Source organism: Pagrus pagrus (genome assembly GCF_965226575.1).
Source record: "Pagrus pagrus genome assembly, chromosome: 13".
Lineage (NCBI taxonomy): Eukaryota > Metazoa > Chordata > Actinopteri > Spariformes > Sparidae > Pagrus > Pagrus pagrus.
In genome coordinates, this window is record NC_140197.1 from 10,955,502 (window position 1) to 10,970,271 (window position 14,770).

Genomic DNA, 14,770 nt, shown 5'->3' on the forward strand with positions numbered 1-14,770 from the left:
ATCAGACATTTTCATTTTAAGATTGCATTTCTCCATTGAAGCTGCTCTAGTTTCTACTGTGTGTGCATATGACAGAAATAGAGACGGAGGTAGCTTATGTGTAAAAAGAGAGAGGTGGCAGCGAGTTTGGTAAAAGTTGGAAAGGAAATTGGGTCGGAGAAACTAAAACAGGTGGTTCTATCAGTGCAACATAGGTGATGAAAATATGTTTCATAAATAAGAAGAGGAGCATACTTGAAGCATTTTTAAGTGTATTCATAATTCATATACATATTGACAGGTTTCTAATACAGCATGGTTTTGATAGTGTAACTGTCTTCTTCTCAGCTTGACTTTTTTTTTTTTTTTTACAAGAATAACAATAAAAAATGATAAAGACAACACCATGTACGACTCACTTTTAAATTTTATGGCAATGCTTCTTTTGAATGGATTTTGCATCTCCCGATCAAACCGCTGCTGTGTTACTGAAGGACGAAACCATTCAAAAGTACTTGGTAAGGCTTACTCCCCATTCGCCAGCAAAGTTGGCCAATCACAGCCTTCATATGACACCCTCTCCACAGTTTTCAGCTCCAAAAATGTTCCATCACTGTCCGAGGGACTGACACCTGTCAGTCAAACGTAACCTCCTACGTAGAACGTACGCACTCGTGCACCCAGTACACAGTTCCACACTGATGAAACCTCTTCAGTGTCCTTTTCCATGATCTTTTTCCACTCTGCAAGATGGCGGACACGCTTTAGTCCATAGTGTTATCTCCTCCTCTGACAAGGCTCTGTCCTTCTCTTTGCACATTACGAACATTTGTACTGAAAAATAAGATTGTGTCCATCTGATTTTTCATGAATACTATCTGTACCGTAAAAACCCCAGTGATGAAAAATAAGAACACTTTTCAAAAGGACCAAAATGGAATCAAGGACCCAGATATCGGCATTTTTCAGTTTCTCACACACGCTCACTTTTCATTCATACACGTGACTTTTGAAAGGCAACAGATGTCCGTTCTCCAAGGCAATAATGTCTTTGTGGCAAACTCGACCCTGACATTCCAGACATCACTCTGGCTCCTCCCTCTCCAGGAATGGAAAAAAAAAATCCAATTCGTTTGTTGACTGAATATAAAGTGAGATACATCCATTTCATTTTCATGAGTAAATAATGACGAGGATACAAAAGTATAATGAGGACTAAAATAATAATTGTGATCATCCTAATATAAGATAAGATACTACTTGTGAGAGGATACGAATTCTCTCCTTTTTCTGGGTTTGACACCCAACTTGCTCCCAATACGCCTCTTCAAGCATTCAAAAGAAAAAAAAAAGTAACTGATGATAACACAAGGTTTAACACTTTGAGGGTGTTGGAGGAAAATCAAAGTAAGCCTAGAGAGGAAGTTTGTTTCTGTTGTTCGTAACAGAAAGTTCCTTTAGTTCCTGCATCAGTCTTGACGTCTCACTTTATTCTGCTTCGATCTTTGTAGTTTTTTTTTTTTCTTTTTAGTTTTTTCTTTACTTGTAGCTCCATTCCTCTCTGTTGCATGTCCATGTTTTTTTCTTTTTCTGCTTTTAAGTAAAGAGCAATAATTCTCTTAGAAAAAAAAGGTTTCTTTTCATAGTCTTAAATGTAAATAATGCTGATTCCGGTTGAGAAAATTGTACATTCCCTTTTGTTGTTCTCGATCATGGATGCCAGTCCTGTCCGTTCACATTGGGGGCTGCTTCACAAATATTTCTCAGTAATGTCCAAACTAACCTAGAAAGGGAACACAAAAAATAAGGTTACCATCATCACCAGGGCCCGTGCATTTTCATACAAACAATGATCCGCTCTCACATATAGCACAATTTCTTTAATGGACACAACAAGTCTTCTGAATTGTACTAAGGGGCAGATAATCAAAGGTTCTTTGATATTGCCAAATATATAAATGCTTGTTTTGTCCACAACCGAAAGATCTTAAGTTTACTGTCATAGAGGAGTAAAGTGAATGAATGGTTATAGTCAGGAACGTATTAGTGCAAAACGAAATGAAGGAAGGAGGGAAAGTTCCTAAATCCTTAGCTGTAACCTCACTAAAAATAGAAAGAAAAGATGTGGTGTAGCATTTCTATAGTTTCCATGAGAACAGGTAGTGAATGGGAGTGACAGGCAGAAGTACAGCCACTAAGGTGAGGTGAGGAGGAGTGCGAGAATAGGATTTTTTCTCAGCAGTCCAAGAACCAGCAGCAAAGAGTATGGAGTACTATTGCTGTGTGAAAGTAGTGTACATCTACTGACGGTCTGTCAATGAGAAACCGGCCTCCCTTTAGGTAAAGAAATCAGCGTTTCAAAGATGAAAATGTATTTGTAGCGATCAAACTCCTTTGGATGGTCAGGTGGGTTTTTACATTAGAGAGAAATGGTTGCAGAACAGCTTTACATTACATGCTAACATCCAATTAGGGAAGTATAACATCTTTAGGATTTTATATGGATGAACCATTCTGGCAAACTAGTTCACACTGTGAAAAGCATTTCAATTCCAAGGTTTGAAGGGGAGACATAACAATAGTAACATAACACAACAACATTTTTGGATTAACAAATAATATGCTCATGAGAAAACCCTGAACATTTATGACACATGCTGAAAACACAAAAACATACAACTGAGATTAACGTACAGCTCCCAGACTCCTGCGTCTCCTCTTCTTCTCCGTGTCTCTCAGCCTCTCTCCGACTGCTCCAGGTAAACTGATTTGGGTGGCCGGATGCTCTGGGTAAACTGAGTGAAGCAGAGAGGAGGAGAGGTGTGAGAGAGAAAAAAGAAAGGAAAGAAAAGGGGTTAGAGGCAGAGATTGAAAGGAATGAAGCATAACAGCTCAACAGAGAATTTCCACTAAATCACAAAACAAAATATCCAGAGAGACAGTATGAGAACCAACCTCTCCTTCTTTACCTTGTGCTTCGGACACCGCAGTGAAAAGTTATCTTCGTTCAGAGAGCAATCTGGAAGAGGGATAGAAAATATCAGTACTGTGCAGATGCACACAGCCTGTAAAGTTAACAATATTTATGCATTAACTAATTTTTTTTAAAGAGCATATGTATTTAATGCATCCACTCACCTGCTTCAATAGCGCACAGGTAGTGATAGCGAAGTGTACAGCCTTTACTGTAGCAGCCCAGGGTTGAGCCAACCATCTCGCAGTATGAGCAGCACTGAGCAAAGACAGACAAGAATTGCGAAGAAATCAATTCATCTTAAAAATGTACTAGACAGTGAAGAACATCAAAAGGCCCTGGCAAAATGAGAAAAATCAATAAACAAACACTATTAAAAATATATTGTAAAGCATTTCTTATATGTTATTTCATTACATATAACATATGGACCACTGATGTGTCTGCTTAACCTTTAACACTGAAATTAACACCAGAAATAACAAGTTATGAACCTGAAATATCCCTAAACAAGACAATGCAAAACGAATAAAGAGGGCACTCACTGTTTCTCTGGCACCATCTAGTGCCTCCTGCAGGCCATACAGCCTCCCATTGACAAGGTACACTCCACTGGTCCACACTATACATCCTTCGTGGACCCACAGCTCCTCTGGGTCCATGGGCATCTGCGGCAGCTGGGCAAGTTGTGCCAAGGGTCCCAGGGAGTCCAAGGCTGGCGGAGGGGGCTGGAAGGGCAGCGACGCTTTACTGTTGGATGGCACCATTCTGGGGGATTCCTCACTCGATTTGTGCCTCCTTTTAAAGCGGGGATGTGAGGTCAGCTTTCTGTGTTGAGGACGTTGTTGAGCTTCGTCTGCCGGCTGCTGCTGCTGTAGCTGCTGTAGCTGCTGTAGCTGCTGCAGCTGCTGCAGCTGTTGCTGCTGCTGCTGCTGCTGCTGCTGCTGCTGCTGCAGCTGCTGCAGCTGCTGTTGTTTTCGCATCTCTTGCTGGTCAATTTCAAGGTCTGGCTCTCTCTTAAGCTCAGGGATAGGTCGGATATCTAGATTCATGTCCCACGTTAGAGATGTTGTTTTACTGGTGGTGTGGGAGGAGGAGGAAGAGCAGGCGGTGTTACTGAGCCTGCCAGCCATATGCATCATCATTTCCTCTCTGCTGGCTAAGGAGGCAGTTCTGACTGTAGTGGTAAGAGATGTTGGTTTGGAATCTAGGCTGATGGCATAGTCACTCTCAGTTGGGGGCATGGTAAACTGAGCATCTTGTGTTTGTGTGTCTTGGATAGTGCTCAAAGCATTTGAGTTCATGTCTGAATTTGGTCCGGTTCTGTTTGTGCCTGTGGTTGCTTGACATTGTCTGACCTGGGGCTGGTTCTTGGGAAGCTTTGCAGCATATTCAGCTGGATAGAAAGGCCCATAGAGATCGCCAAGGTGTTTGTAATTTGCCCATTTCTGACACAGGCAGCAAAGCAGACGGCCAGAGTGATTGGTCTCTGTAATCACAGGGCCTGCAACAACATAGCCAGATGAAGGAAGTGCTTTTCCCGATTGAAGTGTAGTTTCTACCTCGTCTGACTCCCTTTTCTCTGACTCTCTGTCTCTCCTAGATAACTGGGAGGAAAGAGCTGAGGTCAGGAGAGAATCAATTCCACTCCCGCCTGCTTTCGCTCCAACCGCACTACGCTCTCCTTTCATCTTCTCTTCCTCAGCATTTACAATGGTGCACACTGCCCCAATCTCTGGTATTTTGTTCTCCACATGTATGTGTGGAACAAACGGGCCCTTTCTGTTTGGATCTATGAATACTCTATTTGTGCCAAGGCTCCCTCCTGCCCCTAAAGGTACATCTGGGTCATCTTTGGCCACTGATGGTGTTGTAGCTGCTGCTGCCGCTGCTGTCGCTCCTCTCCTTCTCCTCCTCTGTCGTCCTCTTGCTTCTAGTGGCTCATCTTCATCTTTCACACCTCTGCGTCGTCTTCGCACAGGTTTGACTTCAGTCTCTGGCTGTGTTTCCTCGTTCTCAACATCCACTTTCACTACCTGGGTTAAAATGGGTGGGGAAAGCATGGGAGTGTATTTATCGTCTGTCAGAGGTGGTGCTGCAGGTTCTGGAGGACTGCTAGCAGTCTGCACTGTCGGTGGGGTTGTGGCAGCAGCTGTAGTTGGAGCGGGTTGAGCTGGAGGGGCATTCAGAGTTGTGCTCTGAGCCGGAGCTTGGGACTGGCCCTGTGCCTGTGGTTGGGCTGGATTCTGGGCCCGTTTTTGTTTATTCACGCTCCCTACGGGCCTGCCCTTCTTCTTGCCAGATGGGAAATAGCCTTTAGGCACTTGACTGTCTTGTGCCTTAGAATCTTGTGGCGACAGACTTGACCTACCAGAGGACATCTGATGTTGTCTGTTCAGCATGTGTCCTTGAGCCTGGCTGTGGTGGGGTGGGGTGGTTCCATAGTAATCACTGCCAGGATAATCATCAAACCCAATGCCAGATTCTTGAAGTTTCTGTCGAAGAAGATTAGCAGCAGACTGCTCTCCTCTTCTTGTCTCAAGTTGCTGGTAAGTGTTGGTGAAATGTTGGATGTCAGACAGGGCGGATGAGGATGGAGGTGGGGAACCCTGGACTGGGCGAGGAAGAGGCGGAGGAGGGGGTAAAGGTCCGAGCAAAGCGAAATCCTCCTTGTCACCGGATGCTGATGCCACAGCGGCTCCTAATCCAAAGTCAAAGTCTTGCTGTTTCAGGGCTTGGGACGTCTGATGAGGATCCAATGGGTAGGCTGATGGAGGTAAAGGCCCTGTCTCATCAACTCCTCTGAAGGGAATCATGTCGTTTAATGAGTGACTTTCATCCATGTAACTATCATCTCCTCCTGTGACCCGGGGGAAATGTGCTAAGTCTTGGTCCTGTGAATCATTAAACGGTGGTATTTCTGAGTGAGAGAAGCCTGGGTAATGATTTGACTCATCATCAGCATGGCCTGCTGGCTTTTTAATATTTGGGGTGATTTTCTGCACTATTGCCTCCAGTTTCAAACCTCTTCCTTTCCTGGGAGGCAAAACCTTGGTATTACCAGTTGATGGAGATAAAGGTTGTGAAAAGGTATTTTCTCCGAGCAAAGGGGACGATAGCCTGGGACATGGGATATCTGAACTGGATGAGTCATCTTCATTGTGATGGCTAGACTCAGACTGAGCCCCAGGGGAGTGATGTGAATTAATGGCAGCCCTCTGCTGAGACGCATCCTGGAGTTGCCTTTTGGCGGGAATAGGAGAGATAAAAGAACGAACTCTCCTTCGCAACATTAGTGGATTTGTGTCTCCAGAACCCCCAGCTTTAGTCGGACGCTGCACCTGTGGCTGAGTGGAGTTGATGTCAGCAGAAGGCTTAGTGGAGCTGGCTGGAAGCGGTGGGCAGGACTGTTTGGCTTCCTCTATTGCTCCTCTGGAGACCTCAGGTTCAGCAGCGATTTGGCCAAGAATCATTTGTGGAGGAACAGGGCCGTGTGAGGCTAAGGGGGCAGGAGGAGGGGGAGGAGGAGGCGGGGGAGGCGGTTGTGTTCTGAAGAAGGGGTCTCCCTCTATCATTCTAGCACCTTCTCTTGCAGAGTGCGTTGACTCCCACATTTTCAAATCAAAGTAAGCACCCTGATGATGGAGTAAAGATTTGGTTGCAAGTTGTTCACCAGGCATGTCAGTTTGGGAAATCATCCTCTGTCTCTGTTCTGATTGGCTGACCTTATGTCTTCCTGGAGAGGAACCAGGCTGCATCATCATCTCCTTTGATGGTCTATTCATGGCTTTAACCCAGTCACTCATGTCATGGGGGTGATGAGGGGGGCCACGAGAGTGAGGATACATTTGAAGCTTATTTGTTGAAGGAGTCTGGGGAGATAAATTGTGGTATGGGTGGTGGGAGGGGAAATGGGGGTTACTGCGTGGCATCATATTCCCTTCTCTTGCTTCTCCATATCGATATCCAGGAAAACTACTGCCACTGCCTGTTGATAAATCAACACCGTGAAGATAGGACTGATGCCTTGAAGGTGAAGATAAAGGATTAGTGCTCATAGGATGAGAAGGCAAGGGTGTAATATCAACACCACCTCGCCTATAGGGGTCAGCATTCATTACAACAGATGAGTGAACAGACTTGGGATGATACTCCATATCAGCTTCATTAGCTCCACCACTGCCATGATGATCAGTTTGTAGATTTGCAGCATCTAGTCCAGCCTCTTTTGATGCTGTTTCCATTTTCACCATTTGTTTCTCTCCCGTATCCTTTTTACTCAGATCATTGGCTGCTGCTGGAGAGGAAAATGGCTGTTGAATCACAGAAGCTCCACTCTGACTTTTCTCCCGCTCTCTCTCTCTGTCACTTTCTCTGTCCCTTTCTGGTGTGCTGCGACGGTTTGGAGACACATCACAGATGACAGAGCGCCTCTCTGATGGGGCTAATATGGAGCCTGATGATTTTTGAGACTCAGTTTGACCAACACTGCCTGTTAGTGGCTCTGGCTCTTGCAAAAGGAGCTCCTGCACAGCAGAGGATGGGGTGGACACATTAGATAACGTTTTTCTCTGTGGTAGAGAATAGTCAGCTAAGTTTATGTGTTTTGGTGGGGGTTGCTGAGACTCTGTAGGCTGTGGTAAATGACTCTGGAACACACCCATTTCAGTTTTTTCAGCATTTTGCAACATCTTAGCATTTGACACTTCTGACTTCACTGAGGACGGAGGATCTGTGGTAAACTCAGGCTCACTTCCATGCCTCTGGTTTGGATGTGGGGGCTTTCCGGAGCTACCCATTTGGGCAGAAAGAGCCGAAGTCTCAGTTATTCCACTTTGCACCCTCATACTTTCAGTCATGCTGTACGGGGTTCTGGTTTGAAACTGTTGAACATGGAGATGGGCAGGAAATGCCTGTTCTGGTCGGCCATAGCGCTTATCTAAATTGTAACCTTGAAGAACCTCTTGCAAAAGGCTTGGATATTGCTGCATTTGTGAATTATCCTCATGACCTTTAGCTCCTGCTCCTTGCCCTCTCCTCGCCAAAGCCTCTGCTGCAGAACCAGCCTCTTTTGGATGCACAGAGCCATAACCAGTTTGTACTTGTTGGTACCCCAAGTATCTGGAATTTGATTCCATTACACCAGCTGGGCCAGCCCTCCCCCTGTTTTTCATTGACAAATCTGAGCCATATGTCGATTCTGGGTGGCCATATTTCTGTGGTCCAGGCTGGGGAGGATTTTGAGGACGTCCGAAATTTGATTTCTGGTGAAGGGAGGAATATATACTCAGATCTACACCTTCCTCCCCATTATGACTGCTTGACTCTCTTAAGTAAGAGTGCGACTGTTTCTCATCTATACAGTTGTCTTGGGAATGCTTGCTTTTTTCAGTGTGACTTCCCTCAGACCGAGCTGAAACAATCACACCAACACTGCTGGCACTCTGCTGCTCCTCAGATGTGTGCTTTTCTTCCCTCTCATTATTGTGTAATCTGGATGCAGTGTGCAACCTGTTTTCTTTGTCCTGACCATTTTGGGTATTGACTTCTCCGTCTCGTTGCATTTGGCTGCTGCCCTTCTCCGTTTTCTCAACTGTGCCTTCATTTTCTTTTTTGATGACTTCTTTTTTAATTTCTATAGTCTTCTTATGGCCACCTCTGTGGTCACTATATGTTAAACTGGGCTCTGAGACACAATTTGGCTGTGGAGGAGGAATACTGGAGGTGGATGAGGAAACTGGAGGTGTTGAATGTGAAGTTGGGCCAGCCTCTGATGACTGACATCCAAAAGATGGAGATGATGATGAAGAGAGAACGTGAGATTCATTTGCTTTTATTTCAGAAGCAACGGTTTCTTTTGATGGTGAATCAGAGGTGACAGTTTTAACATTTGACGCTTGTCCAGTCTGTGTTTGACTCTGAGACGGAGGTTGATAGCCAGTTGTTTCAGATCCACTGCTTGCACCGCTCATCTGCCTCACTCTCCCATGCTCCCCCTCAGAAAACTGCTCCTCACGCTCCACCTTGGTCCCGGATGAGCCTCCAACTGACATCAAGTCTTCATCAGTACCAGCATCCAAGTTTGCTCCCTCACCAATTCCCACTGCACTTCCATCTTTTACTGTACTAGTACTCGAGGCTGCACTTGCATTTCGACTCCTCGGCTGTGGTGGGGGCACGCCGTGTGTTGCTTGTTGCATCTGCCCCCCTTCTTTCCCCTTCTTCTGTGAAAGCACTGTGTCAGTGAGGAGCATGTGCTGGACTGTGTTTGGTAAATTGGCTACTTGTGAGCTCAAGGCATTAAGACTATTGAGGCCAGCATCCTGCATTTTGTCATGTGGAGACGATGAATAAACAGAGGAGGCTTCCTCTCGAGATCCAATTCCTGTGACTAGACCCAGTTTGTTGCGACCTGTTGAAGGGAGACTGCTCCCTCCAACTGCACTCATATTATGAGCTTTATGACTGCCGCTGCTACCGCAACTACTAATGCTGCTATTTGAGTTGGGTGTGGGGCTCAACTGAGGCATGGTCTGCAATAATCTACCCTGACCATGGCTGCTACGGGGGTTTGATGTAGGAGGATGTGAAGGACCATGACCTGAGGGGTTTCCATGTGCCTCTGAGACACCCATCAAAGGGGAAGGAGAGGAGCTACAACTGGGGGAATGCACTGCAGAGGCAGCTGGGGAGGGATTGGATATCGGGCTAAAGTTTTGGTTAATTTGAGTTTGTTGAGCATTGGGATGCATTGGTGATTTGGCTATTTCTTGAGATGCTGCTTGAGGTATACTGGGATTGGAGGCTTGATGATGTTTAGCATATACGGAGCCTGGAGACGGGCCCTGGTGCTGCATCTTGAGAGAGTTGTCATAAACTACTCCTAAATTGTGCTGTGAGTTGCGATGCTGTAGTGTGGCTTGCTTGTGAAGCGAATGTGTCTGTGGAGAATATCCAGGATAATTTGAAGCATGGTAACTCTGTTGAACATTCTCCATTGGCCCCACATTGTTAGCAGCAACTGAACTGGAGACTGAGTTTGAACTGGAGTTGACACTGGGAGAACTGTTGACTTTGGGATCGAACCCGGCGCTAGCAGCCCCGTCGAGATATCTCTGCGGAGGGGGGCTGTACATTCCTGATGACCCTGTGGATGCTCCACCCTGCGGTGAGTAGTGTGGGTACTGAGGGGTCATTCTGTGCCCGGAGTGTGGATAGCTCCTATGCTGCTGTCCGTGGTGGACAGCTGGGAAGGTTTGCCCATGCTGGCGGTGCTGCATTTGAGAACCTGGCACTGACTGCATTGCAGGGTTCTGACTCAAATTGTACTGATGAGAAGGAGAGAATGCTCCAGCACCAGCACTTCCAGCTGAACCAGCACTGGAGCCATAGTCTACTGGGTATGGTGACATCAGGCCAGATGATGGTGCAGAGCCAGATCCAGAATGCCGGTACTGGTGAGGTATATGTCCATCAATATTAGGGTACCCAAAGCCTGCCCCATAGCCCATGCCCCCTCTTCTGTGCCGGTCCTTTCCGCCCATTGAAAAATAATAATCCATGACGTCCTTCCTGTAAGGGTTGCTAGTGTTGCCACTGTGAATGTTACCCTGTGTTGGCGGTGGCTCCACAGCTCCTCTGTTTCGAGCACTGTAAGCAAGCATGTGGCTGGCTTGAGTGGGGTGGTGATGGCCTCTGTGCAGGCTCTGCTGTTGCATCCCTGCGTAATCATCTGTCATCCTTGGGGAGATCTGAGGATCTGCTGGCTGAGTTGGATAGGGAGGTCCTCCTCCACCCCTCCCACTGAACCCCGGGGGGAGAGAGGGGGGAGCTGGAGTGTTTGAAAAATTCTGCATTGTTTTTCCAAGTTTGGATTAAAAACGGAAATATCTGTCAGCGTCTATACCAGGGAATGCTTCTGATCAAAAACTGGAAGGCTTACGGCAGTAACCATAAATGACAAAGAGAGAGTCTATGGCCTGGCAGTAAAACAAGGAAATGCTTTCGAAGTCCACCAAAGAGTTCAAGCTGAGAAATATATATCACAGATGTTAAAATCACTTTTTTGTAGCAGAAAGTGGGCAGGGAGATTGAACAATGATTTTGTCAATATATGAGAAGGCAAAATGGTGAAAATCTTATTTTGTCAACGGGATGATAGTATGGTTGTTAATGGTTTAAAAAAGGTCTTAAAAACTGATTTTTTAAAAAGAAATGTAGTGAAGCAGGTTTCTACTGCAAAAAAAAGTGTGCAGTCATTTCCATGAAGCAGTTTGGCACTGAGCAGGCAATGATATCATGGACGTCTGACGCACCAACATGTGAGATGTTCAAATGTCTTTACATGTATTCGCTCCGCTTTAATCACAGTTCAAGCAACCAGAGTTGTGTTAGAATTAAATCATGCTGTGATCCAAAAGCATCTTGTGCAAAAAAAACAAAAAAAAAAATCTCAATAAAACCATTGAGAGCTTGTTCCGTTGCAGCAATCCTTCAGTTTGTCAACATGCGTAAGCTCACCGGGACCTGACTCACACCTGTATGAGAGGAAAACTGCTGTCACTTGAATCAAGAGGTCTGAATACGGACCCTCACTAAACACCCCCAGAGGCAAACACTCCATTGATATTCTCATCAGCTCTTGGATACAGAGTGTAATACTTTTGGAGATTTCTTGGTCATTCCCTTGCAAATACTCTTTTCTTTCTTTTTTTTTTCTTTTTTAGTTTTTTGCAACTGCATGCATTCCTTTGCACTGTAGAAGTCTTTGGTCCCTATTTAGTAATTGTTCTTTCCTTTGACTCTGTGTTCAGTCTCTTCTCGGTGCTCTCCGGTTTCTTCAGCATGTAGCTGTCTTACCTTTGTGTTTTTCTGTCAACCATCATTTAATTCTACCTAGTTCCATGGCAACAATTTTCCAAAGGAGGGTAATCCATTTATTCCACTTCAAGTTCAGTCAATTCAGGCTCTTGCTTTCTGTTTCTCTTCAGTATTTCCGTGCAGATAAGTTCATTTTTCCGAGAGCTGCTGACCAGAAGCCTTCACAACTCTGCAAATACAAAAGAAAAAGAAAACGTTAGCATGCAGAAATGAAAAGGCGGCATTTGTTTAACATACCTTGTGCCAAAGCTCTGTTGTAATTAACTAATTATAAAGAGAAAATGCACTGTGGTCATAGAAAAATAGATAGGCAAATCATTTACCGATGCAACTAGAACAAAAAAATGATTTAAATATAAGGTTTTGAGCCTTTGTTTAGGCATGCTGTTAATCACATATTTCAGATTACATTTGCATGCCTCATAACAGGATTTATTTTTACTGGCCCACCGCAATAATCACACAGGTCCATCACAAATGAGTCATCAAACCACAATAAAGTTAACATCACTTCCATGTTGCATACACTATTCATTCAACTCCTTACTTCGCTGCTTTAAAGGCTTGCTGGCCTGATATCAACACTCCTCTTTTAATATGCACTGAGAGTACAGCCTTTACTGTGGTTGGACCTTTAACAATACATGCCGAAGCTGTCTCATTTGACTGATAACAAACAGGGCTGGTGGAGAGAAAAGTGGGTTAGCGGCAGCATGCAATTAAGGTGGCAATGCAACATAGACAAGGTCACAAACACTTCTTTGCATGTACACAAACAACCGCGTGGAGCCGGGACGGAAGCAGTCCATCTCTGACCCCTTCACAACGAGACTTAAGGCTTTTAACTTTACCGTACTTGACTTGTTTTAATGGGCTTTAATTATTATGGGTGATAATTAAAGGCGTGACGCCACCTTTATGGGGTCAGTGCCCACGGCTGCCATGTGTGACACAAGCCTCTATCGTCTACACTGTAAAATAGGTAATGGCCCTAACACAACTTTGGGTGCGTTTTTGTTGTAGCTTTGAGGAGCCACACAATAAGAAGTCATTACTGTTAGCAAGTGGTGTTATTTTTTACTTTATCATTAGTGTGGTTTTCCCTCAGTGTAATATATTGTTATTAACCACAGAGAGCATGTGGAGCTGAGTGAGGAATGTGGGGGGAGAAACTGGACCAAACAAACATACCTTATAAATCAAATTGAGTCTAACATGCATACAGGGCTGTGCTCAAATGTCACATCCAAGGGCCAAAGCTAAGTAGGTGATGCTCTGTAAAACTGGTAAAGTTAGAAGGACACTATTGATCTCTATCCGTCTATGAGCCCATATCTTGATTACTAATTAATCACAGCAGCTCACTGTGCACGACCAGGCAGCAGCATTCACAGTACACACAACAGTGCAGCATTAACACAAACTGGCTCAGTGCAGTCTGTCAGAGACTCAATCAATCGCATAGCTGCCTAATTGATACGAGCATACGCAATGGTCTTTGCAGATAATTATCAAACGGCAGCTCTGTTGTATTTTGATGCTTTGTCGTCTCGGCTTGTCATCAACACAACACTGGCTTTTGTAACATAGCCTTAATAGCTAACTACATTAGCCAACAGCAAGGTATATACGCATTACAATTAGCTTTGGAGTGCTGCCTCTTTTAGCTTTGTATGGTTAGCGTTAGCTTAAAATGCCTCACATACTGCAAATTAAATATGCGAGCTAGCCGCATATGTTGGGAGCTAGCTACGCTACAAACCACTCGTTAGCATCGTAGCAAGCTAGCTAATTTGCGTTTATTACATTATTAGAAGCATTTGAGGACGTGCAGAGAGCGATGGTGATAGCAGGCTAAAGGCACGGGGCAGCCCAGCAGCATTTAGCTACAAAAGAGAGGTGATTAGGTGCAGATGTTTCCCCCCTCACATATTCAGTGGGGCTGTGAGTAAATGGGTTAGCTAGCATAAATAACGTATGCTGGCAAGAGACATGGTGTGGGTACTGCATCAGAAAATTATCATCACGCAGCCTGACATTTCCCTTGAATAAACAGAGCTAACGTTTGCCAGGGAGAGGCAAGTCAGTCAGAGACAGGCTAGCTAACATAGTCTAAATGCATACCTGAAAACGTAGCAATACAAGGCCCCTCGAAGACTGAAAGGCTGTTTTGTGACAATCCCGCTGCTGTGGCAGGAAACCCCAGTCTAGAGTCGACTGCTCCGCCGCTTTTCCCTCACCCTTTTGAGTCCAGACAACCCCGACCAGCGGCGGCGAAGTCGGGGGGCCCGTCACGACACTCAGATCCCGGGCCTTTCTTCCGATTTCCCCTTTTTTCTTTTGTCCTCACCTCCAAAAATGATGAGAGCAGAGCACAATCGGGGTGCCTGTAGGTCCCGTAACCAGTGAGGTCCATACACCCCCGCCCCCTCCCCTCTTGTTCCCTCGCCTCTCTCTCCCTCTTTCACACACCGCTGAGGTGATTCCACCTATCTCGAACTAAAATTAAACACACTGCCATCTCACAAGCCTCCACTAACACATGAAGATCTCAAACGTCAGTTTCCGTCACTAAATTGCATTTGCATGCCTTCATCAGTAGCTCGACCTCTTCGCTTTCCTGTTAGACTACTGTTTTTTTTTCTTGCAACAGAAAGACCGCCTTGAAAATGCATACACACTCATATTCCTGCACCCCCTCCCTCATCTCTCTCCATCACATCCCTCCAACTCCCCTCCCTCTCTCCAGCTTTTGCTATTTCACTGATTTTCACCTATTTCTACCATCAAACCTTAGATTATGGTGGTAGTGCAAATGCAGTTTTTTGTGCATGTGTGGACTTGGCGTTTTATCACAGCTCCTTTGTTCTCATTTCATCTCATGTGAAAATGAATCAGGGCAGCCTAATGAAGGCACCAGGGTACAAAGGCAATATG

General features: G+C 45.2%; 1 protein-coding gene across 3 annotated transcripts; it reads right to left on the bottom strand.

The window, feature by feature from the left end:
* Window positions 1–234: 234 nt before the first annotated feature.
* Window positions 235–14,490, bottom strand: tcf20 (transcription factor 20). Of its 3 annotated transcripts, none has more exons than XM_084371117.1 (6): window positions 14,074–14,490; window positions 3,499–12,002; window positions 3,118–3,211; window positions 2,935–2,998; window positions 2,674–2,774; window positions 235–1,762 (listed from the first exon to the last, which is right to left on the bottom strand). In XM_084371117.1, exons 2-6 carry the CDS (start codon window positions 10,807–10,809, stop codon window positions 1,758–1,760), a joined length of 7,575 nt encoding a protein of 2,524 aa, XP_084227243.1. In that variant the 5' UTR covers window positions 10,810–12,002; window positions 14,074–14,490; the 3' UTR covers window positions 235–1,757. The 3 variants fall into 3 exon arrangements, with proteins under 3 accessions (XP_084227243.1, XP_084227244.1, XP_084227242.1); XM_084371118.1 differs by having other exon boundaries at window positions 2,949–2,998; window positions 13,958–14,490; XM_084371116.1 differs by having other exon boundaries at window positions 13,958–14,490.
* Window positions 14,491–14,770: the final 280 nt, after the last annotated feature.

Excerpts from the sequence above, each read along its gene's own strand:
- tcf20 (XM_084371117.1), bottom strand. The coding sequence starts at position 10,809 with ATGCAGAATTTTTCAAACACTCCAGCTCCCCCCTCTCTCCCCCCGGGG. Across the intron at positions 3,212-3,498 it reads TAGATGGTGCCAGAGAAACA|TGCTGCTCATACTGCGAGAT; the intron begins GTGAGTGCCCTC and ends GTCTTTGCTCAG. Across the intron at positions 2,775-2,934 it reads CACAAGGTAAAGAAGGAGAG|TTTACCCAGAGCATCCGGCC; the intron begins GTTGGTTCTCAT and ends TGCTTCACTCAG.